The 27,944-nt window shown below is 30.5% G+C and overlaps 2 protein-coding genes and 3 pseudogenes across 3 annotated transcripts; 1 reads left to right on the top strand and 4 right to left on the bottom strand.

The window, feature by feature from the left end:
• Window positions 1-1,395: 1,395 nt before the first annotated feature.
• Window positions 1,396-27,390, bottom strand: LOC149892156 (uncharacterized; annotated as a pseudogene).
• On the top strand, window positions 2,702-7,041 carry LOC149892160 (uncharacterized; annotated as a pseudogene). The gene is made up of 3 exons (XR_016449507.1): window positions 2,702-4,218; window positions 4,970-5,045; window positions 5,136-7,041. The product of XR_016449507.1 is annotated as an uncharacterized LOC149892160 (transcript).
• On the bottom strand, window positions 10,657-13,166 carry LOC149892159 (uncharacterized; annotated as a pseudogene).
• Window positions 16,531-18,161, bottom strand: LOC149892158 (uncharacterized). Its single transcript, XM_090077393.1, has one exon. It carries the CDS (start codon window positions 17,993-17,995, stop codon window positions 16,802-16,804), a length of 1,194 nt encoding a protein of 397 aa, XP_089933519.1. The 5' UTR covers window positions 17,996-18,161; the 3' UTR covers window positions 16,531-16,801.
• On the bottom strand, window positions 19,169-20,800 carry LOC149892157 (uncharacterized). The gene is made up of 2 exons (XM_090080546.1): window positions 20,752-20,800; window positions 19,169-20,031 (listed from the first exon to the last, which is right to left on the bottom strand). Exons 1-2 carry the CDS (start codon window positions 20,798-20,800, stop codon window positions 19,169-19,171), a joined length of 912 nt encoding a protein of 303 aa, XP_089936672.1.
• Window positions 27,391-27,944: the final 554 nt, after the last annotated feature.

Genomic DNA, 27,944 nt, shown 5'->3' with positions numbered 1-27,944 from the left:
CAATATGAGATGTAGCAAACAGTAGTCTTTTCTTCTGGTTTTTTAGTGAAATCAGCGGTTTCTTTGCAGGGCGTCGAGAAAACAATCTGGCTTCAACAGCACGTTGTCTGATTGTTCGGTCCGATACAGGCAGCTCTAATTGCTTTTGTATCTCGACTGATGATATCCAGGGATCCTTCTTGACGGATCTGACGATCATAGAATCCTCTCTAGAAGTGGTGGAACGCGGTATTCCACCTTTGTTATCTGCTGCCAACTTCCCCGTAGAACGATATTTTGAACATAGTCTTGATACGATCCATTTTTTCACGCGATATTTATCACAAATACTTTTTTGTGACATTCCATTTACGTAATCGTCAATAATTTTCTGTCTTAGTTCCAATCCAAGACTGTCGGGAGCCATTTTTGCACTTGAAGTCATAAAAATATTTCTGGATGCTACTGGATGCTTCCAGATGCTTCTTCTGGAAACTTCTGGAAGCTTCTGCATGCTTCTGGATACTTCCTTTAATTTTTAAAAAACTTCCGTGACGTTGACATGGACCAGACTTAAGAAAATGAAACAAACCAAAAAAGTTGCACTTGTTTTGTCCGCTGCAAAATGGCACTTGTCAACGAAATTCTGCCTGTGTGCTGTCACCTGTCAGCTGATTGCTCATGTCATGGCATGCTATGACTCCAGACTCCTGAACTGTTTGCTGTGGTAGTATAGTTCGTTTCGTTTTTAAGACATTTAAAATTAGGAACACTTTTTAGCATTGTTCGATGTTGGTTGCAAATGTTTTGTCCAATACTGTACATACATACATACATACATACATACATACATACATACATACATACATACATACATACATACATACATACATACATACATGTATAAAATTATTTTTTTAAATTCAGATGAGATTTTATATATAAAAACTCATCTGAATTCAAAAAAAAATTGTTTAATTTCTACGCTCAGAAAATTAGATGATGTGTTTTTAAAAGTGTAAACAAATCAGCATATTCAAGAATGTAAATTTACTTAGAAAAGCGCAACTTTAAACTTTTTGATATAATCTTTATCTTATTTGAATTATTTTCTTATGCAACTGAGATACGCTTATTATGATTTCAGTTTTAAAAAGAGTTTAAAATGTTGATTTCTATGGACACCTATAAATAATTAGGTTAGCGATATATAATAGAAGTCAAAAGTACGACTCGTTTTCAAGTTTGAAGCGGTTGCCGTAACTATAGTTTGTGTACTTTTGACTTGTGTTAGACATAAAACAGATATATCATTAGCGATAAAGAACAGAAGTCAGAAATACAACTCGCATTGTACTTTCGACTTCTATTGTTAGATTTGTACTTTTGATATCTGTTAGTTATCGCTATATTATACCAGTCCAATCAAAAGAAAACACGCCAATATTATTTTTATCATTATGGTAAAGATTATTATTATTTGGTACAATACTTGATTGAATATTCACTAAACTGTTTGTGCACAATAATAACAATACCATGGTGACCTACGGTTCTTTTTAGAAAAGACAAAAACCGGTAAGCTGTGAAACCACTGCTCACACCGACTACACTACGCCATTTGCTTCTCTTTGATTCGGTTTTCCACAGGATTCCATGGCATTCTACAACTGCAAAAAAGTTTAATAAAAATTTCCTTATGAATGAATCTTTTGCAATCTGCTAACAATTGAGGGAAAGAAGAAACTTTGTTAGCCTTAATGCAATGCAGCATGTGTACCCTCATCTCTGGTATAGAGAATGTTATATTGTCTGGATTTGTTTTTGTACTTACAATATGATAAATAAAAGAAATAGCAAAGACGCCACAATGTACCCCATTTACATTAACAGTTAACTTATCATGTGTGGAATTCATTATGGCACATATCTGTTGTTTTGTGTGATTTGCAATTTTACTACAAAACAGACTGTCCATCAGGAAAACCTCACCAGGGGTCACTACTATAAAACTCATTACGATCGGAATTCACGAACATTTCATCGGAAACCCGCTGAAATGAGCGGATTGTTACTATAAACATATTTTTTCGTAATTTCCGCTAATTTCAGCGTAAAAACCCAATTAAATTTTACGCGATCTTTGTGTAGCGGAAATCGTAAATCCGATAATTTGAGCTAGCTTTTTTTTAACAGTTTCTTGTTTTGAAAACAAAAACAGAAATCAAACTCAGTTTCTAACATTTCTCATTGACAAAATTAGAATAATAAGTTCTGCATTTCATTTTTCACTGTCCACCTCGACAACAGATAATCAACAGTGGGTAAGAAATTTAAAATATGAATTTGGGCACGAATAAATTTCTTACTTTTTTCAGACCAAACTCTATTTTCATATGAATTTCTCCACAAATATCAAACACCAAGGTTATCATTAAATAATATTTGCAAGAAAAGAGACTATTAAGGTTAGTGTCACTAATAATGAAAGAAACTGCTTTGCCAATTACAAATACTTTTATCTAGATTTCTTCATACTACAGTAGAACACACTGAATTTGAATGTAAAAACTCAGAATTTAATTCTAGAATAGTTGTACTATATTCTATAGAACTATTTGAGTCTAATGTCAAAAACAATTTCATCCAGTGGTATTAGCTTTTGACTCCACATACTACTTTTGTTAGAATCTGTCACCTTCTTTGTTGTCACTTGTTTGATGTTGTCCCAGAAGTCCTACATAGTTAAATAATACATTTTAAGTTTGTAACATTTTACAACATTGATTACATCCTATACTATGATATTGCATTATTGCAGTATTCTGCACCGTCTAGGAACCATTTACACCTTGGGCAATAGGTCACTTTTACTATAATAAAATATTGTCAGGTAACTAAAACTGATGCCTGGCAACTTTTATTTTAGTAAAAATGACACAAATTTTCCGACATACAAAATGTGTAAATGGCATCTAAGGGTCAACATAGACAGGTGATAGCAATACTTTTTATAAAGTAAAATTATCAAGAGTGTGATAACCACTGACTTTCACTAAATAATTAAAAAGAGAATTAAACTTTTTAGGAGACAACAAATAAAGTTTTTGATTGGTCAGAGCAACCTTGATTATTACTTTAATTTCTCCTAAAAAAATTTTTAAATAAATGGAATTGAATTGTTCAATTTTAGTTTGCTAGAACAACTTTTAGGATATTTTTTTATGCTTTTTAAAGGTATTTATTGATATTTATAGTGCAGTAGAAGTGGCGAAGGCTTCCTTTTAAGGGCTTATAATAAGTTGCATTTAGGACCAATACATTTTGTCTGGTCAAGATGGATCCTGCTTCTAGCAAACCAAACTAACATCTAATGTGAATAAAACTTGGTAATCTAATTTTAAACTAGGTTTAGAATACTTTTGGAAATGTAAGAAATTATTACATGTCTTAGGTAGTAGATGTTTGGAATAGGGAGTCCATTTCCAACTGCTTTAGAATAGATAACCTCAGATGCCCAGGTTTTTTTCAAGATTGGTAACCTTTGGTGTTTTTGAGCCATCTGTGCCTTTTCAGCTAATTTTCTCATTAAAACATCTTTGAATTGTTTAATCCTGTCTGCCAAATTTTTGTGACAAACTCAATGACACTCGAGCTATGTAGGCGTCTTTTTTCTGTCCCCTTGGATAAAAAACATTAAAGCACATTAAATATAATGAACTAAGTGTAAGAGTAGTATTATGTATAGGGTCAACACAAACAGGCAACAATAACAATAAAGAATAACTTTGATGTAACGTGATGAAAATTATTTAACATGACAATATAATTTCACTACTTTAAAATTACTATTTAATTGTGGCTGTGTGCCTGTCTTTGTTATGTCTTAGAAAAAAAAAAAATTTTTAATTAGAAGTTCTGACATAATTATTGTCCGCGTTAGTACCCAGCCTACTTTAAGGTGCAAAACAAACAAAATTTCCTCAGAGATTGTAAGTAAAAGTACCATGCCTGGAGCAAAATGTTCAGTGTATGTTTGTTATACTTCTCGTTATTCACGTGGGATAGCTATATTCAGTCTTCCTAAAGGCCAGGACAACTATAACGTTCAATGGAAAAGAAAATTGATAGAAGTTATAACAAAAGATTATTTAATTGATTCAGCTTTAGGGAAACAAATCGCCAGTGAATCTTTGCATATTTGCGAGAGACACTTTAAAGAACACGAAGTGAATAAAAGTAAGCTAAACTATTCAGTGTGTGTGTATGTGTATGTGTGTGTGTGTGTATATATATATATATATATATATATATATATATATATATATATATATATATATATATATATATATATATATATATATATACACACACACACACTTTAGAGAGACACTTTAAAGAACACGAAGTGAATAAAAGTAAGCTAAACTTTTATTCACTTCGTGTTCTTTAAAGTGTCTCTCGCAAATATGCAAAGATTCACTGGCGATTTGTTTCCCTAAAGCTGAATCAATTAAATAATCTTTTGTTATAACTTCTATCAATTTTCTTTTCCATTGAACGTTATAGTTGTCCTGGCCTTTAGGAAGACTGAATATAGCTATCCCACGTGAATAACGAGAAGTATAACAACCATACACTGAACATATATATATATATATATATATATATATATATATATATATATATATATATATATATATATATATATATATATATAAACAATTTTCAAATGTATTCTACAAAGATAGAGTGCTCAATGTTCTTAAAAGAACAGAGCAATTATAAATTTGTAGATAATTTGTTTTATCAATTAAGACTCATCAGAAATGCATTTCTGATGAGTCTTAATTGATAAAACACTGTGTAAAATGAGAAAAAAATTTTGTTAAGTGATTTTCTACTAATTTATATATATATATATATATATATATATATATATATATATATATATATATCTGTGTGTGTGTGTTTGTGTGTGTGTTTATAGATTCAACTAGAGCAAGACTTATACCAGGATCTCTACCTTCACAAAATTTACCAATAAAGAGTGTTCAAACATCCAGGTAAAAATTTCAAAAACAGTATATAAGCTTTAATTTTTCTCTTTATGTAATTTTTCTCTTTATGTAATTCTTTATTTTTTTTAATTTTAGTTCATTAAAAAAGACAAGACTTTTGACACTAAGTATAACATCAAAAAAAGATAGCAATGAATTAGGCAATGTTCAAAATCATGCACATTCTTTCTATAAATCTTTTCAAGAGTTTGTAGATCGTGTCAGTATACTTAAATTGGAATCATGGGAACTTGTTATATCGAAAGATTTAGTGAAAGTTTTTAAAGTAGACAGCATTCACCTACAACCCCAATATGAAGTATATGTTCAACCTAGCCTTATATTTACAATGCGATCTTTTGCTTGGAACTTACCTGATAAGCATGATATATATTTGAGTTATAAGCAATCAGTTAAAAACATTACTTTATCAAGTATGATTGCTCTTTTATCAACTTACTCTTTGTGTCAGGGTGTTGCATCTGACTCAAGCTGTTTTAAAAAACATATTCTTACAAAATTGTACAATCCAAGTATTGCATCAATCACTACATTTGAGAGTGAATTTAATAGGTCAACTCTGTGTTTTTTATTGATAAAATCTGGCAATATTTGTGATGAATATAAAACTTTAGAATTGTCACAAAATACTAAACTTCAAAAGGCTGTAAAACGTAAAGCTGAAACATTGACAAAACCTGCTCAGTTAAATGCCTCTATTTCCATAACTTCACCTGATAGAATTAAACTTACAATGCAAAACTATCGTTCTGAAAATGCCATTTTGATACAAGAAATGAAAAACATGCAAGATGAAATTCAGAAAAATTCATTACGAGTAACCTCTGATCTTGATGACGATATGAAAAACTTAATGTCAAATGCTTTTGATTTGTATAATGTTTCATCATTTATGAATTTTTTTAGACTGAACAACAAAAATATCTACTGTCAAATCCAACATCTGTGCGATGTCATCCTATAATTATACGGTATTGCCTTAGCCTTTGTGCAAAGTCTCCTAGCACATATGAGGATATTCGCTTTGATAAAAAATCTGGTACTGGCTTTCTTGTATTACCAAGCCATCGTCGTCTTCGTGACTACAAGAATTACATTCATCCTCAGCGTGGTTTCAATCCAGATATTATTAGAGTTAAAATTTAAAGTAAAAGATTTTAGTGACATAGAAAAATACATTGTATTATTGTTTGATGAAATTAAAATTCAAGAAAATCTTGTATGGGATAAACACACAGGAAAAATTATAGGATTTGTTGACCTTGGTGATATAGATTTAAACTATGCAACTTTACAAAAAATTGATACAGTAGCCACTCATGTTCTTGTATTTATGATTCGCAGTATAGTTAATCCTTTTAAATTTACACTAGCTAATTTTGCAACAATTGGAATATCATCAAGCCAATTTTTTCCATTATTTTGGAAAGCTGTTGGTATATGTGAACTGGAATGTAAGTTAAAAGTAATGGCAACAACTTGTGATGGTGCTTCTCCAAACCGAAAATTTTTTCAAATGCATTCACGTTTCTCTAATTCTAATGTTAAAAAGGATACAGTTGTCACATATAAAACTATGAATTTATATTATCCTGAAAGATATATTTACTTTATAGCTGACCCTCCACATCTTCTTAAAACAACAAGAAACTGTATTTACAGCTCTGGCTCTGGTAAATGTACTAGATACATGTGGAATGATGGTTTACACATTCTATGGAAACACATAGCAGACATTTTTAAGGAAGATCAAACATGTGGTTTACATCTGCTTCCAAAATTGTCATATGATCACATTAAGTTGTCATCTGTTATGAATGTCAAACTGGCAGCACAAGTTTTAAGCACAACTGTTAGTAAAGTCCTTAACTATGGATCTTCAGATACTTTTGCAACAGCTAACTTTTGTTCAATGATTGACAGTTTTTTTTATATTATGAACATTAGTAATCCTTATGAATCGATTCAAAAGTCAAAACCATTTTTAGCCCCATTTTGTTCTCTTGATGACAATCGTTTGAACTGGCTTAAAACAGAATTTTTGCCTTATTTCGAGAAATGGTTAAGTTCTATCAATACCCGTCCGGGTAATTTTACTCTAAATGATAGAAGTAAAATGTTTATATCATGGCAAACCTATGAAGTAGGGTTCATTATCGAAATTGCAAATTTCGAAAATTTTCGATTAAAACGGTACCGAAATACTTCTTTCTTTTCGAAATCTATAAAAACTTATGAAAATAATCGAACTAGCCAAATTAATTTCGAAAATAAAAAAGGAATTTCGAAATGTGAAATTAATTTCGAAATAAAAAAAATGTACTTCGAAAAGTGAAATTAATTTCGAAAGAAAAAACGGAATTTCGAAATGTGAAATTAACTTCGAAAAAAAAAAGTGTATTTCGAAAAGTGAAATTAATTTCGAAAGAAAAAACAGAATTTCGAAATGTGAAATTAACTTCGAAAAAAAAAAGTGTATTTCGAAAAGTAAAATTAATTTCGAAAGAAAAAACAGAATTTCGAAATGTGAAATTAACTTCGAAAAAAAAAAGTGTATTTCGAAAACTGATTTTAATTTCGAAAGAAAAAACAAAATTTCGAAATGTGAAATTATTTTCCAAAGAAAAAAAAGAATTTCGAAAAGTGAAATTAATTACAAGAAGAAAAAAAAAGAATTTTGGAAAGTTAAATTTATTCCAAAAAGTAATTTTAATACCTTATATTTTATTTGCATAATAATATTAAAATAACCGGGTGCCTAAATAATTTACCACGGGGTTTTTCGGCAAGTATACCTTTTATTATTATTATTATTATTATATATATATATATATATATATATATATATATATATATATATATATATATATAATAATTTGCCATATATACATATATATGAATAATATATATAGATATATTATACATATATATATGTGGCAAAATAATACTATCTTGGTAAATTTAAGGTGGCACACAACTGAAAACAAGTTGTTTTTTTTAGTAATCAAAATTGTGATTTTTTTTTTTTTTATGAGAATAAATTTATATTAAAATGAAATAAAAAACAGCTAATTTTTTTTTTTTAATTTTACTATCCATAATGGCCAAAAATGTGTTGTAAAACACGTGTTTTTAGTAAATCTTTAAAACCTAATAACTTGATTTTGCCTCAACAACTCGAACTAAAATTTTTAGTTATGTAACAAAAAGATTGCTAAGGTATAAATATAATTGTTTGAAATCGCTGTAAATCTCATCTAAATAATCCCAAGAGAGTAATTAGCCGTTTACATTGCAACAATGGTTTCATATACGTGCGTTACAGGCCTTAAAGGAATTGCATATTATAACTTTTAAATTATATCATTTAGGAAAAGCGCACGAACTTTTATGTAAATTCTATAAAATTTTATAAAGTTCTATAAAGTTCTATAAAAATTCTAAATCTAAAGTTTAAACTTACGTTATGCAAATTTAAAATTAAAGTGTTTAAACTGGTGTTGTTATCGACTAAGACTAAATCGACTAAAAGTCGAAATTAGTCGACTTTGAAAAATCTAAGAGTCGATGTAATCGACTTTGGATTTTCTACTAATCGACTAAAAGTCGATTTAGTTAAATAGTAGTACTTATACATGTATTTCTAATATCTTTTTATTTGATTGAACATTATAAATCTTTTTAATTTTATTTTGTTAACAAAAGCAAATATGACTGTTGAATAGAATGTAGTTTTTTCAGAGCCGGAATAAAATATTTACTCCCTTTCCTTTCATATTAAATTAGAAATTAAAATATAGCATCTCCCTCCATCATATTAATTATTGAATGAAGATGCTTTTAAGCATCTTCATTCAATAATTAATAAGTAAAAATTTGAATAGTAAAAATTTTAAAAATTCTACGTTCAAAATTTACAATTTAAACAAAAACACTTTAGTAGCTTTTGCTATAGGTAGGTTTTATTCACTTTGAGAGGGCTAATATTTTATATGAAACATTTCACCGTGTAGAGGTAAGTGGTCATTCGCAAATTATGTCACGCAAAAAACTTTTCAGATCCCCCTTCTCCCTTTTCCGCAAAATGTCACAAAATATCAAAACCCTATCTTATCCTGAGCGTTTTAATCCCTGTAAAAGAACCTTTGGGGTTCTAATCCCTGCAAAAATATTTCGAAGCAAATTTTAGAATTTCGAAGGTAAAAAATCGTTTCGGTATTATTTTCAGAATTTCGAAATCGCAAAAACATTTCGAAGCAAATTTTAGAATTTCGAAGGTAAAAAATCGTTTCGGTATTATTTTCAGAATTTCGAAATCGCAAAAACATTTCGAAGCAAATTTTAGAATTTCGAAGGTAAAAAATCGTTTCGGTATTATTTTCAGAATTTCGAAATCGCAAAAACATTTCGAAGCAAATTTTAGAATTTCGAAGGTAAAAAATCGTTTCGGTATTATTTTCAGAATTTCGAAATCGCAAAAACATTTCGAAGCAAATTTTAGAATTTCGAAGGTAAAAAATCGTTTCGGTATTATTTTCAGAATTTCGAAATCGCAAAAACATTTCGAAGCAAATTTTAGAATTTCGAAGGTAAAAAATCGTTTCGGTAATATTTTTAGAATTTCGAAATCGCAAAAATGTTTCGAAACAAATTTGACAATTTCGAAATGAAAAAATCGTTTCGTTGCAAAATTAATTAGTTTGAAATTATTTCGAACTTACCGAAACAAAAATAGAGTTTCGAAAACTTTTTTTTTTTATCGAAAATTCAACTTTTGCTTCCGTGAAGAACCTTACTATGAAGGAATAAAAGTTACAGTGAATTCAGCTGTTGAATTGATAACATTTTTACTTTCTAATGGCGTGTCCTATGTATTAACAGAGAGATTTTGTCAAGATCCGCTTGAAAATTATTTTGACCATCAACGCCAAATTGGTTCCCGCAAGGATAATCCATCTGTCCGTGATTTTGGTTATAATGATAATACCATTAGAAATCAAAAAGTGTTCAGACCAATAAAAGATGGCAATTCCCATGAAGATGTTCAGTTTAAGACATGGCGATACTTATTACAGGCCTTCCCGTCGCGAATCCGTATTTTTAACTGGGGGCGGACAATCTTACGGAAAATATAAAAAATGGCTGAAAAAATATGCGAGCTACATTATTTTCAGTTAATTTATTAAATTTAAAAGGAACTGTTCCAATGCACAAAGTGTCTAATGCAGTTTTATTAAATGTCATAAAATTTTAATAAAACAAGAAGTAATGAAAAACAACATTTTTCAGAATAATGAATGAGTTTTATTTAAAAACGAAATCACAAAAGAAAAATAAACAACCTTTAAAATAATGCAAAAAAAGCTATTAAAATAATCATCAAATATTAGAAATTGTTATGAAAAATGTACATAGCAATACTTTTTAATGTTTTACAGATAATTTTAAAACCTTTAATGCAGGTTCTTTAGAGGATTTAGGTGAAATAAACAAACAATAATTTTTAAGAAATATGTTTGACAATATAACACCATGTTTCTTTAGCATGTTTAAGTTATAAATATCTGATATCATCATAAATATATTGCACAACGACTTTCTGCATGTCATTTTTTTCTCAATTTCAAAAATAATGTAACAAAAAAAACCCCACTGAACACAGCAATCCAGAGGTACCCTCAATCCACCTCTGTCCATAGTTTTTGTGTAGTCTCCATACAACTGAAAATAAAATGCAGTGTCAGTCAACAATTCATTTTCACTGACATCATCTTTTCTTGTAACATAGCCTGCAATATAAAACAGAGCCATTTTTGTACTCAGTGGCAAAGATGCTTCTAGTTCAGGCAATTGATTAATTATATCACAAGATTCTTCACTTCTAAAATAGCCACATTTTTGACATAAATGCTCAATATCAGTAGTGTAATCTGAAACATCAACTTTTAATTCCAATAACAGTTTAGCTTTTTCAATGTTTAATTTTTCAACAACATTTTGAACAGTTATAAAATATGTTCCGCCTGAACCTTGTCTAAACTTACTGAATGCTTTTTCAATATAATCTGTTGAGAACTCTCCTAACATAACATAAATGAAATTGTTTTTTAACAAATATTTACACATCTCTACTAACCCATAACAAGTATGCCAAATTGAAGTACCTGTATCTCTAGTTAAGGATTTTATTCTACACCCTTGTTTACCACTCATTTTAAGAGCCATATCCCCGAAATCAAGTAAATATTGCAAATTCATGTCTAGTTCTTCCGAAATAACTCTTTTACGAGAATCTAAAAATCGAGTGTCGCCATAAATTTCTTTTACACTAACTATTTTCCAAAATTTAGTAACTTTTTCTAAAAAACAAATGGTTTCATTCATATTACAAGGGTGGATAACTTTTGAATAAGTTTTGAGAGCAGCTATAGTTTCATCACAAAACACTTTGTGATGAAATGTTTCATCACAAATAGTTTCATCACAAAACACTTTGTGATGAAACAAAACACTTTGTGATGAATGTTTCACACTGTTTAAAAAAACAGTGTGAAACATTTTGTCTTTCAATAGGTTTTGGATGTATAGCTACAAAATTTAGTCTAGATAATTTAATTAGCTGATCTTTCTCAAAATCAAATAAACATTTAAGGTCACTCCATTTAGCAGTCATATTTTGATTTTTTTCAAAATGCAATTCCTGTGTTTTTTCTGTTATCCAGTTATTTCTGATACTTTTTAGTAGATGAACATAATCAAAAAGTAGAAAAATCCCACATTTTGTTAACCAAGGTTTTTCTTCAACTCTCTCAAATAAATTAAAAAAAGCTTGATTTGTTCGATTTCCATCACAAATAACTGAAATAACTTTTCCATTGCTAGACTTGATTGAATTAATAACATAGCATACTTGCTCAAACAAAAAAGAAGCATCCAAATGACAGACAGGTATCATTTTGCACAAAAAAGATGGTCCACCTTTTAAACATTTAACCATGATACCCAAAACAGTATTTGCTAACAACTCAGGATTATTTTCAGCTTTTCCAAATAGAGAACCACCATGGTAGAGAAGAAGAGACTTTACATAAACCTCATCTACCAGTATTATACAATTTCTCTGATTCTCCTCTATATTTGAAAATACAGTGCTGATAAAACTAATATCTGAAACATTCTTTGTCCTAGATGTAATTTTTGTCAGTGTTTTTACACTCGGAAGTTTAAAATCTTTTCTTAACTGATTGTATAGACTTCGAGATGTTGAAAAATAAGAATACGATCTGATGATTGTTTCTATACTATAAATTTTTTTACCTACTTCTGATGCATTCATAGATGCAATATGATCTTGTAATATCAATCTTTGATGATCAACTTCAATGTTGTTCAGATAGCGAATTGTTTCTTCCACTCTTGACCAACAATCAAGAGTGGTAATATGGTTTTTAGATAATGAAGAAATAAAGCAACGAACACCAGCATGAAAACTTTCAAATTTAAAATTGCTTGAGATATGAACAGCAAACATAGGTATACAGTTAACATAAAAGGAATTTGATTGGATGTGCAAAACTTCATTTACAACAAAAGTTGTTACAGGACAAACAAATTTATGATTTTTAATATCTTCACATAAAGAAATGAATGTAAACAAATCACTTTTTAAATATTGTGACAACTCATCACACTTTTCATTTCTGATAGAAGACAACACTTTAGTAGTGGACCTTGGTTTTAAAGGTTGAGTTGGTATAATACTTGATGGAATATTAGGAAAAATTGAAGGAGGTTCGATTGGTCTATCTTTCCCATTGACACGAGCTTTTAAAAAATTTTCTGGAAAATGTCTTTCACAGACAACAGTATCTGGCTTATTTGGAAAATTACTTCTTGGAATTGAATTTATCCAACGATTTCGTTCTTCTTCATTCGAGGGAAGCCTATAAACTCGTACTTTATTTTTAGTGTCATAGTTTCCTCTACATCCAGGAATACAGCACTTTTTAACCATTTTGTGACTATCAACTGCTCTCAAATCGAAGTTTTAAGACTAAACTTTCCGTAACATTGTCCGCCCCCAGTCAAAAATACGGATTCGCGACGGGAAGGCCTGTAATAAGTATCGCCTTGGTTTAAGCATAGTCATAAGAAATAGATAGTCTGGCCACTTGCGGTATTCCTTTGATCAACTCTTTGTTCGCATTTTTTTCGTGTCCAGTCCGCTTCAGAGTGCACAAAATTTGTTTTCATCGATTGTTTATCTACGAACTGCTTGTTTAAATTACATCTTTTTCATCCAATATTTTGAATGCCTGGTGCTAATTGTTCTATTTATGGATGCAGTACTTCTAGGAGGCATAAGGGAGTCTCAATATTTAAAGTTCCTGCTTCTAACGACAGTTTTAATACGTCTTGGAGGGAAAGTCTGATTGCCATTATTCTCAAAGATCGTTATGAAGATTTAAGTTTGAAGACTCAAATAGAAAATAAGCGTCTGTTTATTTGTGAAAAGCATTATCTTCCAGAAATGATACTTTATAATGATAAAAAAAAGACATTAAAACCTGGATCATTGCCGACTCTGTGCTTACCAAAAAAATCTTTCACACCATCAATTCCTATACAAAGAAAATCTGCCTCTGCCATCATTGCTAAAAAAGATGCTTTAACGACTTCAAATAATATTACTGCCTTTAAGCCTATATATAAATCATTTGAAGAGTTCTTAAATCGTATTAGCAAGTTAAAAATTAGTGACTGGACCATGAGTGTGAGTCCTGTTGTGGCAGAGTTTAAACTTTATGATACAATCCACACATGTCCTCGATATGAAATATATGTTGATGATAGTCTTGCTTTCACCATTCGTGTATATTCTTGGCTCATTCCAGATGATCATTTAATATATACAAAATACAGAAGATCTATGCGACATATTTCAGCATCTAATCTTTTATCTATTGTTACTTCTTTTAACCTTTGTTCTGGAATAACTGATGTCTTTGCATTAAAATCAAATCTTTATATTAAACATTGTATTTCAAAAAAATTTGATTTATTTTCATCTAGGAGTGAGTTTCCCTTAAACCAGACAGAGTATTTTCGATCTCAGTCATGTATTATGCTGATTGAGTGGATGTTATGCTGTTCACAATGTAAAAGTATTGAAAAAAGTGAAATTAAATGTTTGAAAAAAAGATTAGCTACTTCTAGTATCCCTGCTAAATTAAATGCACCAATTACATTTACATCTCCAGATCGTCTGAAGCTTACATTACAGAGTGTTCGTCTAGAAAATAAAGAATTAAAAAAAGAATTAGCTTTGATGAAGCAAGAGATTGAAAATTCATCACTAGCTATTAGTAAAAATATTGAAAGTGATTTAGTTCAAATAATGGCAGAAGCTGATAAAAGTCAGATTTCTCCATTTATGAACCTGTTTTGGGAGGAGCAGCAAAAATATTTAAAATGCTCAAAGCAAGGGATTCGTTATCATCCAGCAATAATACGTTACTGTTTGGGATTAGCTGCAAAATCACCAGCTGCTTATGAAGCAATAAGGTTAAATGAGAAAACTCATTCTGGTTTTTTAATTTTACCAAGTCGTAGGCGATTGCGTGACTATAAAAACTATGTAAAGCCCAAGTTGGGATTCAATAAAAACATAATAGAAGAATTAAAAGATAAAGTCATTAATTTTTCAGTTCAAGAGAAATTTATAGTCCTAGTTCTTGATGAAATGAAAATTCAAGAAAATCTTGTTTGGGACAAACATTCTGGAGAATTAATTGGTTATGTTGATTTGGGTGATCCTAGTGTTAATTTTGCAACGTTACAACAAGCTGATAAGCTTGCTTCTCATGTTTTAGTTTTTTTAATTAGAAGTATTGTAAATCCTTTTAAATACAGTTTTGCAAATTTTGCTACTACAAATATTACATCAGTGCAATTATTTTCTCTATTTTGGAAAGCTGTAGGAATTTTAGAAATCTCTGTTGGTTTAAAAGTAGTTGCTGTTACTTGTGATGGAGCATCATCGAATAGAAAATTTTTTAAAATGCATTTTAATCTGACTGAAGAAGAAGATATTAATGGTAATGTTGATGTGACTTACCGCACTGATAATCTATTTGCTGATGATGATGATAAAAGATTTATATATTTTATTTCTGATGTTCCTCATTTAATTAAAACAGCAAGGAACAACCTTTACCATTCTGGAGCTGGTAAAAGCAATCGTTATATGTGGAATCAGGGTCAACATATTTTATGGTCCCATATTTCTGATTTATTTTATGAAGATTTAAAATGTCAACTACATGCATGTCCAAAGCTAACTGTTGAGCACATTAAAATAACTCCATTTTCAGCTATGAATGTTCGTTTAGCTGCACAAGTTTTAAGTGATTCATGTAGTACTGCATTAAAAATCTATGCACCATCAGATACAGCTGGGACAGCACAATTTTGCAAATATTTTAATGATTTTTTTGATTGCTTAAATGTTCGGAATACAAATGATTGTATATTAAAATGCAACTCTTTTTTGAAACCATTTTCTGACACAAATGATGTTCGATTTACATGGCTTAGAGAAACATTTTTAAAGTATCTTTCTGATTGGCTTTTTTCTATTGAATCAAGATCTGGAAATTTTTCAAAAAGTGAGAGAAGTAATATGTTTATTACTTGGCAAACTCATGAAGGTTTAAAAATCACAGTTAATTCTGTTATTGAACTTGTCAAATTTTTAATTAACAACAATGTAAGTTATGTATTAACTGAAAGGTTTTGTCAGGATCCTTTAGAAAATTACTTTGGACAACAACGGTCAATTGGTAGAAGAAAAGATAATCCTTCCTTGTTTGATTTTGGTTTCAATGATAATACCATTCGAAATCAACTTATATTTCACCCAATTGCAGGTAACTGTCAAAATGTCAATGAATCAAACAAAATATCAAGGGAGAGTACAACACGTATACCACGCAGAAAATGGACCAACTCTGAAAAATGTATTAATATGAAAAGTTGACTTTTCAAGTGATTCAATAAAAATTTCCCTTATGTCTCCTTGTACTGCTGAAAACAAAGAAAAAGAACATACATAAAAACGGCTATTTTCATAGCCACAAATCTTATTAAAAATGTTAAATGGCATAAAATATTGATTAGTTACATTAGAATTTTTTTTATATTTGTAATAAACTAAATTTCAGTTAATTTTGTAGACATTTCCTTACATTTACTTTTGTTACAATATAAACAGGCACCTATTATTCTTTTTATAAAACCTCCACAGGTATCCACTTCCCCCAAAAAAACTAGTGATTTCACAGGCAGATCTAAGTTAAGATTAGTTGATGTATGCATATATATATATATATATATATATATATATATATATATATATATATATATATATATATATATATATATATTAGGGGTAGAATTGATCTTTGAGTTGTTTTTGATCTATGAGTTATTAGTTGTTTATTATAAATATAAAACTAGTGTGCATAGTTAATTTTGGACTTCATTTTTAACTATTCTTTGTTTTCTTTTAGATAAGGGAGGGTCTCTTACCTAGCTTTTATTTCTATAAACAAATAACAAAAATTTTAAAAACTAATCTTTTTAATGACAAATAGTTGCTAAAGTTACTATGCCAAGCATGCTTTCATGAGATTTGTGGCTATGAAAATAACCGTTTTTAAGTGTAATATTCTACTAAACTTCTATAATCCAATTGATGTTTTTTTCATTTTTGAGCGGAGGGATTTTGACTTTGTTTGATTCTCTTTGATTTTGTGGATACTTAGTTTTTCTTTTGCATACGAAAAAGATCTTACTCTGACATAAAGTGTAATCAGATGATAAAATAAGTTTAAAGACAGTTCTTTGGAAACTCGATTTGTGCAAAGACCACGAAGTTCAGATATGTTAGCCAAAACTCCACTGTTTTTTAAGGTTTCAGCTACAATTAACTCTGAATCAATTTTTTTTACAAAACTTTTACTTTGATGGCGAAAGAGAAACTCAACTTTTGTAAAAATTTCTAAAACTGGAGGAGACACTTTCCACAAACCACCACGATTTTTAGCATTCACAAATTTATCATAAGCTTCAGTGCATGTTTCTGGACTCTCAAATAATTGTTCTGTTTTACCAGCATTAAGAAGTGAAAGGCAGTCTGTGCTTAACTTTTGCTGCCATAATCGAGAACTGCGAATTCTGCAATAAAATGTGCTAAATACATAACCACTTAGATAAAAGATAATTTCTTTGTCTCTATCAGAAAATTCAACAGGTGATAAACCATTTAAATTTAAAAAAGAAGTATTGTAAAGTGAGTTTGTAAGAAATGCTAAAACATGATTGCATAGTTCATAGCCAAGAAGTCTAGTCGATTTTTTAGTCAGATTGCTAAATAAAATTCCTTGATTAACAGTTTTGTAAAATTTAGGATAAAATCTTTCAGCATCACCATCAGCTTTAAAACCAGCTATTACTGTCTCTAATAGAGATAGAGTTTGTTGTGAAGTATCTAAAATTATTGCATGATTAATCCTTAACTCATCTCTATACAAATCAGGATAGCATTCATCGTTGATTAAGGTAGTAATACTTTTATCAAGCAGATTTTTAAATTCATCAAGAAGAATAGGTGGTTTAGGACTTTGTATCGTTAAATCTAAAGGAATACTTTGATGCTTTGAATTTGTATGCCTTGTAAGTCCTCTTTGAGATATGCACTTCTTAGAACAAATTGTGCAAGAAAATGTGCAATCAACTTGTTCACTAGATAACTCCAACACCAAAGCATCTAAATCTTTAACAAAATTTTCGTCTTCAAAAAGAATATCATTCTCCAAAGAAAAAAATAATGCTTCTTTATCAAATTCACCATAGAGTTCTTTCTGCGTTTCCATTTTTTGTGCACTCAGTTCCTGGCCGCCCGACAAATTTCAAGTGTTTCGTATGATTATAAGAAAAATCCAGATATTACGGCCCAAGTGACCAGACTATCTATTTCTTATGACTATGGTTTAAGATTAATGAAGAACCAGTGCCATGCAGAAAGCGAATAAAAACTGCACTATAATAGGGAACTGTAGTTGCGTCATTGTGTAATTCATTGTGCACAATGAATATGTAGTTCAATGACTATATATGGCTCGTTGTGCATAATTCATTATGCACAATGAATTAAGAAATGATATTTAAATTGTAAAAGCGAATAAACGTGAGGATGAAATACATAACGTATATAAAATGTAGTTGTCTTAATATTACAGGAACCAATTAAAAACGACTATTTTCATAGCCACAAACTATTAAAACACATTATTAGCATAGTGAACAGTGTTGCACAACATTTACAGTTTACAGTAACATGCACATGTAAAAAGTACATTTTTTTACTAATGAAAGTTTTAACTAACAAATATGCGCTGTTGGCGCATATTTTTAAGTTAAAAACTGTATCAGGCTAGGAAATTCATGAGGTAAGGAAGAGTCAATATTGACTGATTTGATTAATAAAAAAGGTGAACAAATCTTTACCAGGTCTTAATACTTATGGAAACCTGTTTTTTACAGGTTTCAATATGTACAACTACAATATGTATCGCATTTTAAATTAAATTAATCACATTTTTTATTACTTGAAAAATAATTTAACATTAATCAAAATTTATTTCAACTAAGATCAATCCACATGAATAACACTTTATTTATTTTTTAGGATCAATCCACTTGAATAACACTATTGTTTAAAAAATGTTCTTAAGTTAAATTTACTATAATCCTGCCTTTTATTTGACAACTTGAAGTAATAACTTTTATATTTTCTTAAAAAAAAGTGGCACCAAATTAAAAAAAAATGTTACGGCTAGAAAGAAATATAAATTATCCCATAAACTTGGAATAATAGAGAAAAACAACAAATATTTTAATGATGAACTTGTATAAATATTCTGATACCAAAAAATATTTTTAACCATTTGTAGCTATGAAAATAGCTGTTAAAAAAATTAGGATAATAAGATCATATAAGTGTATCTAATTGTCAAATGAGAAATTAATCTGATCATATATATAACCTATACTTGTTTACTCTTCTTTAGTGAAGTTCGTAGTGACTTGGACTTAAGTTGCTGAACTTTAACTTTGTAAGCTTGTAAATTATACTTTACGTAGGAAAATGTTCTTGCTCTCACATATAAATTCAAGATGTCCTCAAGAACATTTAAACAAACCTCTTTGCTAACAACAACATCAGTTTCACTTCTGATCTTTGAAAAATTTGATAAAACATTTGTGACTTTGAGAAGTGATAATATAATTTTTTTACTGTCAATTTTATTGATAGACTTACTAACCATATTTTTAAAGGTTGTTTCAGCAGTAATAAAAATGCATATTGTCTCGATTTTCATTTTCCATAAACCTGATCTATTACGCGTGTTCACAAGTTTGTGCTGAGGCAAATCATTGCTTCCTTGGTATTGAGCAGCTAGTAAAAGAGTCATATACTGTTGATAGTATTCTTCCTTATAAATATCTGAAGACCTGATGCGACGATATAATGTGCTAAAAACATACCCACTTAAATAGGCATTAACTGATCGATCTCTTATTGAAAGTGCACAGGTCTTTCCAGATGAAATTGCATCACTTAGAATTGATTGACCAGAAAGATGTGACAACACATGGTTACATACTTCAAATCCCAGTAATGTGGAACACTGTGTATTTAATCCTATAAATATAGAACCAATATTCTCAAAGATACATTTGTAGAAATCTGGATAAAAATTTTCGGCATTTCCTTGAAATAAAGATAAAACTGGTTTAACGATATGATATGCTGTGTCAGCTAAATCAAAATTAATCGCATAGGCTTTAAAATGATTTTGTATAGAATCAAAACAGTTATCCGATGAAAGCTTTGCGACACTTCTCTCTAAATAAATTTAAAAATGTTTAAAATCAAGTACTTCTTCTGGTATTCTGGATATATTAGTCTCTTTTAAAACATTCGAATGACTTGATAAAGCATCTGAGTGTTTGCTATTTGTGTGACGAGTGAGGCCTCTAGAACTCAAACATTTTTTATTACAGAATTGACACGAAAGTGTTAATCGTGGTATATCGGAATCATTTGTTTCTTCAACAACATCACTTAACAAACCTTGGTCAATAACTGCAAAAATAGAATCAAGTTCGTCTTGATGCAACTCGACAATGTGCTCAAAATGACATAAGTCTTCTGAACTTTCGGCAGGGGCGTCGCCTTGGAGGGGGTAGGGGGGGAGTCTCCCCCTCCCAGAATCTAAAAAAGAGAAAAGTTGGGAATTTCCTTGCCGAGAGTTGGGACAGTTGGGAAATAGGTGATAAAATCAAAAAATACTTTCTAGTTAAATAAAATTAAAATGTTTGCAAAAATCCATCAAAGATCTAATTCTTTTTTGACTTGGACAAATGAACTTTACGTTTATTAAACGACTTATGGCTGTTTTCCACAAGACGAAATAAATTGTGGAGTCATAAAGAAGAGCCCTTTTGATTTCCACGTTGTTGTTTTTTTCGCGCTACTTTTTTTTTGTTATCAACAATAAAAATGGCAGCTGAAAGTTTATGCTGTATGTTTGACTAAAAGCAGTTATTCTTTTTTTTTTCATACTTTCTACTTTGAAACGTGAATATTTATTTCCATGAATTGATTTCAACATTTGTCTTATTTAATGTTTGTAAAAGTTATCACACTTATTAAGAGTGATAACTTTTATAAACATTAAATCAGTTAAAAATTACGGTAAATTATAGTATCTGCATTTGTTTTCCAGCACTAACTATGAAAAGCAAAAGATATAAATTACAATGTTGCGTATGCAAAGCAGTATTTAACAACGACTATAAAACCAGTCATGAAAGATCCGTTCATGGTGGTAGAAAGGTTCATATACAAACAGTGGGAGCCCCAGAGAATCCTTTTCTAGCCTCCTTATCTTCAAAAAAACGAAAAATGGTACCTCAGAATGCTGGTGATGATGTCGAAGTGGATGATGAAATACAAAGTAGTGAACATACAAAGTTAGACTTGATAATAATTGAAACATCGACTTCAACATGTAGTATATCCATAGAAGAAGAATCAACATCTTCTGATAAAAAATTTGAAGAGGATGCAAGTTCAAAAATTCAAGATAATAATGCAAAAGGGGAAAACTTGGGTTATGTTGTAGTCCAGGAACAAGCAGAGAAACTTACAGAACTAAATTCTAAATCAGATCATTTAAACCAGTTTCCTGACCGAGATGAAAAGGATGACATGAATATTATTAACTTGGATACTTCTGAAGTAAGCAGTGAAACAACAAGTTGGACTTTGCTCATGGGGAATTTGGGTGTTTTAATAGATAATCTTTAAGATTGTAATGACATTTATAAAAAATACTGTAAAGAAGAATTAGTAAATGAAAAATTCGCTGCGATTGAAATTGTAAATGCAACAAGTTCTGTGGTGGAAATGTCAAAAAATGTTTTGAAAATGGGAAATGCTTTTTTAAGAAAACTCGATATCAAAGCTCAAAGTATTATAATTGACAAATCAGATTCATCAGCATTGATAAGCCATGACCCAGGATTACGTCCACATACAATTACAGATAATCAAAAATCGTATTTAATCCAGTTAGGACCACACCAACCAAAACTTGCTAGTTTCCCAAGTGACGGTAAAAATAGATTTAATCCCCAGTGGTACAAAGAGTTTGAACATTTAGAATACAGTACCCCACACTAAAAGCCTGGATTGAAGATAGAGCCCTTCGTCCATATAGAGTTACATACACAAGTCCATCGTCTCAAAATGAAATGATTAGTTTAATTGCAACTGAATTAAAGGGAAAGATCATAGAAGAAATTAATAGCTCCAATTTTTTTTCCGTGATGGCCGACACTACTCCCGATATGTCACATAAGGACATAATGTGTATAGTTGTGAGAACAGCCAGTGAAAACGGTGAGATTCGGGAAAGGCTTTTAAAATCCGTTGAATGCACTGATAAGACTGGAAAAGGGATGGTTGAGCTAATTTTATCTTCTTTACATAAAGAAGGCATTGACACATCAAAGATGGCTTTTCAGTCGTATGATTACGCGAGTTCAATGTCTGGACAATTTAAAGGAGTACAAAAGTATATAACAGAAGAAGTTGGCCATAATGTACCCTACATACCTTGTCAAGACCACAGAACAAACACTGCTCTTGAACATGCATGCAATGTTAATACTTTAATACGAGAATTGTTTAATGTCCTCGAACAGTTGCATGTTTTCTTCACATCAAGCATAAAAAGATTTAGTCATTTAAAAGAAAAACTGGAAGACATTGACAGTGCACTACAGCTTGTAAACCTGTCTAGAACAAGATGGACCGCATGAGCAAAATCTGTTAAGGCTTTAAATCAGTGTTTAGAGAAGGTTGTTGATCTTCTTCAGAGCATCTCAAATAATAAGATTTTTGATACTAACACAAGAACTAAGGCAATGGGACTTCTGAAAAAAGTAACAACTTTTGATTTCATTATTACTCTTTTCTTCATGAAGAATATCATTGAGAAGATAAAAATATTAACAGAAATCTTAGAAAGTCCAAACTTCAATGTTATCGACAGTATAAATGTAATTGAAAGTACTGCCAAGAACATACAAAATATCAGTAACGATACAGATGCTATGAATAATTTGATTGAAAGTGCAGTAATATTTTCTAGGAAATTACACATTGATGCAGAAAATGATTACGAACAACACCATAGATTAATAGCAATGGAGATGAAAGCTTTTTACCGGAAAGAATTCAAAGAGGTCATAGACTCTCTAGCCATGGGTTTAACAGAAAACTCGGCAGCATTAAAGGAAATATTTGCCCCTATCACCAAAATTTTTAGTTTTCCTTTAAATAAGGATAATTTGAGTATTGAAAACTTAACAAAAGCAAACAAACTTTTTCCTCCTGGATACAAGGATCATATTCCAGACGTTCATGTGCTGAAAAGCCAGATGGAAATTTTGATAGATATCTGTTTAGAAGAAGGTCATGAAGATTTTAAGTCATCAAGAACACCAGCTAAGACGCTGCAAGACATTTTGTACCATGTTGTGAAGTTAAAGGATATACTGAAACAAGCCCATAAATTATGCATTTTTGTAATCACAGCTGCTTATGGTGTAGCATCAAATGAGCGTTCATTCAGTCAACTCAAGATTGTAAAATCACATCTGAGAACAACAATGAGTGACGAGAGATTGGATAGCCTCATGCTACTAAAGTGCGAAAAAGAACTTTGTAAAGGAGTTAACCCCGAACATCTTGTTAAACGATGGATTCAATTGAAGAAACGTCATATTAAAATCAAACAGTAGGCAAAAAATGATAGTGATGATAAAATATTGTGCGTATAAGTTTTGAAATAAAATAATATTTTCCATATTCCTTTGTACTAATTCATTTCCGTAAAATTTTAAACTGCTATATATGCTGCCAAAATGGTTTGTAAAGTTTATTGGATTTGTAAATTGTAACATTTTTTTGGACTGATACAGTTTCACTACGAATGGGTAAAACCTTTAGACGTTTTTTGAATTGAATATTTTGTATAAATGTAAAGGAAGCTATGTTTTGTTAAAAGAAGTCAATAAATACTGATAATTGACAATTCATGAAAGTGAGTGCAATGTAGTATAACAATCAGTAGATTTTGTAAATAGGACAAAAATTGATTTTTTGAATTCTTAAATTATAAAAAACAGTTGTGAAAACTATGTTAAGCAGTTGGGAAAAATAAGGTCTCTCCCCCCCCCTGGAATTTTCTCACGCAACGCCACTGACTTTCGGCCATTATAAAGTTTGTTTTGCACCTTATTCCCGCGGACCACTCGATTTTCAACTTAAACAATCAAAACTGTTGAAAACGGCCTGTGTTTCCAGACTATACATTCTTATGACTGCTGTAATGTTTATTTAAGATAAGGATATTGGGTTTACTTACAATTCTTTTTTGAAATTTGTTTTTCTTGTGGCATTTAGCTGAAAGTTTTCACAACTGTCCATGATGTAAACAAAACAAAATGAAAAAAAAAAACAATGGATTAACTAGATAATATCTTTTTGTTTTTTCATGAATCCGCTAATATTTTCGTCGGAAAGTTTTTACGACACGAAAAAAAAATGTTTATAGTAGAGGCAATTAGGGATTATCGGGTTTACGCCAATTTTGTCGAAATGAAATTCATCGGGTTTACGATTTTTTTAATTCCGATCGGAATGAGTTTTATAGTAGTGACCCCAGGTTTAAATCCATACGTTGAAATTGCTACCGTTGAAATTACTAGTGATTATGACCATCATGCAAAACCTGAACAAATGGTATGTTTCTGTAAATATTAAAGGTAAGATTTTGTCCAAGAACAGTGTCTTGCAGCCCATTCACTTCTTTGAATTGGTCTTTCATCATGTTTTGAAATATATTTATGATATTTTCGGATAGCCATCCATTGTTTGATATATCTGACAACTCACTCTGACAGAGATTTTGTTTACTTATGCAGTTTTTTTCGTCTGTACTTGGATTTTCCTCATCACGGTAAACGATTATGTGCTCATCTGTAAACTCAATTAAGCTTTCATAGTCTATCAAATTATCATTTACTATTTCAGCTTCTACAATGTTTTTTTTTCTGGTTTAAATGCTACTTCGATTTTAGAAGCTGCCAATAATTTTTCCTTTTTTTCTCCAACACGTTTAAATTTCGTACTTTTTTCTTTTTGGAGCTGGTAGCTTATGATATTTATCAAAGCCTTTATGCTTAGGTCCTTTTCTTATTTTATGAGACAGTAGCGGCAAACAACTTTCTTTTGGTACAACACTTTGAACACTTCTGATGAGGTTATTTAACTCCTTTTATATATTTTCAAGAAGATCGTCATCATGTTTAATAAGAAAACTGAGCCTTCGTAATTCATTCAAAAGGCTTCTTAGTGATTCACTAGTAATAGATTTCCTCCCTATATTTCTTACCTATAGAGGATCTGCCATCTCAAACACTTCATTTTGCTTAGTAGTAGATGCTTCATATTCATTATTGGAGATTTCACTTGCTTAAGTAGATATACTTGGTATATCATTAGTTAGTTTTGTCTTTGCTTTATCAACTTCAAAATCAATATCTAGATTTAGATATGGAGACATTCTATATAAAGGAGAGATTGATTCCCAGTTCCAACAAGGATACTTTTTGAAAACAATGAAGAAATGCTTGCAGGGATAATATGACCTTTTCCAATCCATGCAGGTACAACTAGGCATTTTGTTTTTATCCCCAAAATCTACCACACAATTTTGCTCTGTTTTGTCTTTGCAATACTGTAAACAGAATTTTCCAGATCCTTCAACTGTAATTCCTGTTATCTCTAAATTATCAGCTAGTGATTTCTTAACAAGACAATGTTTCAGCATTGGTTGAGGGCAGTGGTCGGCACCATATTTCCAAAGGGGCCCACTTGCAAAATTCTTGTTTTAGTTGCGGCCCACAGCAATAAATAAATTATATATAAAATAGGTAATATTACCTATATAACAGAATATAGTATAGAATTAGATTATAGAACTAATAATTGTATCAATACAAAATATATACTTAAGAAAGAAAACACATAAAACACAATTAAAAATTTGGTGAGTATTTTGTTGTTGCAGCTAGCACAAGGACATTCAAATGAGTGTCAGTCAGTCTTGTTCTGTAAACATTTTTTATTATTTTCATGGCTGAGAATGTTTGTTCGCATTGGTAACTAGTGCCATACATACAGATAAGTCTACTTGCATGTTTTTTAAGAACTGGAAAACGTTCCTTCATGACAGCATTCCAGAAAATAATTAAATTTTCACCAAAAGTGCCATCTTCATCTTTTTTTGGTGCCTTTCTTCTCAACTCGTCGTCACATTGAAAGTTAATTAGTTCATCCTCTGCTTTTAAAATATCAGCTTCTTCAAAGTCCTTTAGAATACTAATATCATTCATATCAAAGTCAAATGGATAACACAAAAAAACTATATGCTTTTTTAAGTTTTCAAATTGATCATACAGAGCAGTCACTACTAATGAAAATGACGATAACATTTCCCTTGATGGTTGACATTCATTTAAAGTAGGAAAATGAGTACAACTACCAGATGCAAATTGAGTTTTGTACAAATTAAGTTTTGTCTTCATCACAGTGATGCGGTTGATCAAATCACAAACCAGCACACGGCGGCCTTGTAATTTCTTATTCAGAACATTGAATTGTGCTGTGATGTCGCAAAGGAAAACCAGTTTACACTTAAACTCTTCAATAGACATTGTAATGAATGAAAATTTTTGAGTTACCATGAACTGCAGTACACTTGGCAAACACTCCCAAAATCTGTTAAGAATATTTCCTCTTGATAGCCACCTAACCTGCAAAAAATAGACAAACATTTATTTTTGATTGTAATGTTAAATTATTTATTTTTTGTCTATATACCTCTGAATGAAGAAGAAGATCACCATGTTCATCTTCATTTTGTTCCATTAGCGCACGAAATTGACGCCGTTTGAGTGCATTGGAACGTATATGATTGATTGTTTTTACTACAGCTGTCATTACATCATCAATTGTCGCAACTTTAGCGCACAGTGCTTCCTGGTGTATCACACAGTGATATGACATAAATTTGTTAGGAAACTCACCACTATTTCTCAGCAAAGTAACAACTCCTCGAATTCTTCCAATCATAGCAGGAGCGCCATCTGTGACAACTGAAGATCTTTTTTGAAGAGGCACTTTCCTATTTTTTAATATTTTGAACAATTTGTCATAAATGTCTTGTCCAGTTGTAGTTGTTTCCAGTGGTTCAATTCCAAGCAGTTCTTCAAATAAACAACAATTCGTAGTGATAAAACGTGCATAAACACAGAGCTGTGCTTTACCGACAAGGTCAGTAGACTCATCGAGAGCGATACTCACAAATTCAGCTTCTGACAGATTGTTTGACAATTGTTCATAAACATTAACAACCATTTTCTCAATTTTTCGAGTAAGTGTACGCGCGGACAAGTGCATACTTTGAAATTTGTCATGAATTTTTTTATCATTTGGGAAAAGAAATTTTGATGCTTCAATCATGCATTCTTTGATTATTTCACCATCAGTAAATGGTTTCAGGTTTTTTGCTAATATCCATGACACCATATTAGAGGCACGAGTTTCACAATCAACACTGCTAGACATTTGTTAAAACAAATTTTTCTGTTTTTCTAAACAGCTTTTCAATGAGTCGTATTTTATTTTTCTGGTTGTTGAATCAAGAGGATATTTAGTATTGTACAATTCATGTTTTGATACGAAATGACGTTCAAGCTTGGTTCCTTTCAGTTCACTAACAGTCTCATTACATATTAAACATAGAGCATTGTTACTTGGTCCCTCAGTGAAGAAATAAATCAGCTCCCATTTTTCATTCCACTGACGTGCATATTTACGCTTCGCTTCATGTTTACCTGGCATATCTTTGCAAGTTAATGTGTGTATTTATCAGAGTTGCAACTTCTGAGTAAAGCATCCAAACTCGATAACCGGTTACTCGATAACTGGTTATCGAGTTTGGATGCTTTACTCAGAAGTTGCAACGAATACGAAAAACATTCTAAAGACGATAACTTTTACCACTGATATATTTGATATGAAATAGTTTTTACAGCGTTAAACTAATTAAATTGTTGTTTGAGTTACTTCATCTGAACAAATTCGAATGTTCTAATTATTTTTGACGTGCTTTTCGAATG

This window comes from Hydra viridissima, unplaced genomic scaffold, assembly GCF_058129835.1.
Source record: "Hydra viridissima isolate aposymbiotic clone 2 unplaced genomic scaffold, HvirCarnegie_v1 scaffold_2, whole genome shotgun sequence".
NCBI lineage: Eukaryota > Metazoa > Cnidaria > Hydrozoa > Anthoathecata > Hydridae > Hydra > Hydra viridissima.
Note: the sequence above shows the minus strand (reverse complement) of the source record. Positions and strands in the feature narration are given on the sequence as shown.

What these genes read in the sequence shown, in the direction of transcription:
- LOC149892158 (XM_090077393.1), bottom strand. Translation starts at nt 17,995, where the DNA reads ATGGAAACGCAGAAAGAACTCTATGGTGAATTTGATAAAGAAGCATTA.
- LOC149892157 (XM_090080546.1), bottom strand. Translation starts at nt 20,800, where the DNA reads ATGTTGAAATCAATTCATGGAAATAAATATTCACGTTTCAAAGTAGAA. An exon ending in TTCACGTTTCAAAGTAGAAA is followed by an intron (nt 20,032 to 20,751) that starts GTATGAAAAAAA and finishes AAATTTATTTAG; the next exon opens with AGAGAAGTGTCGCAAAGCTT.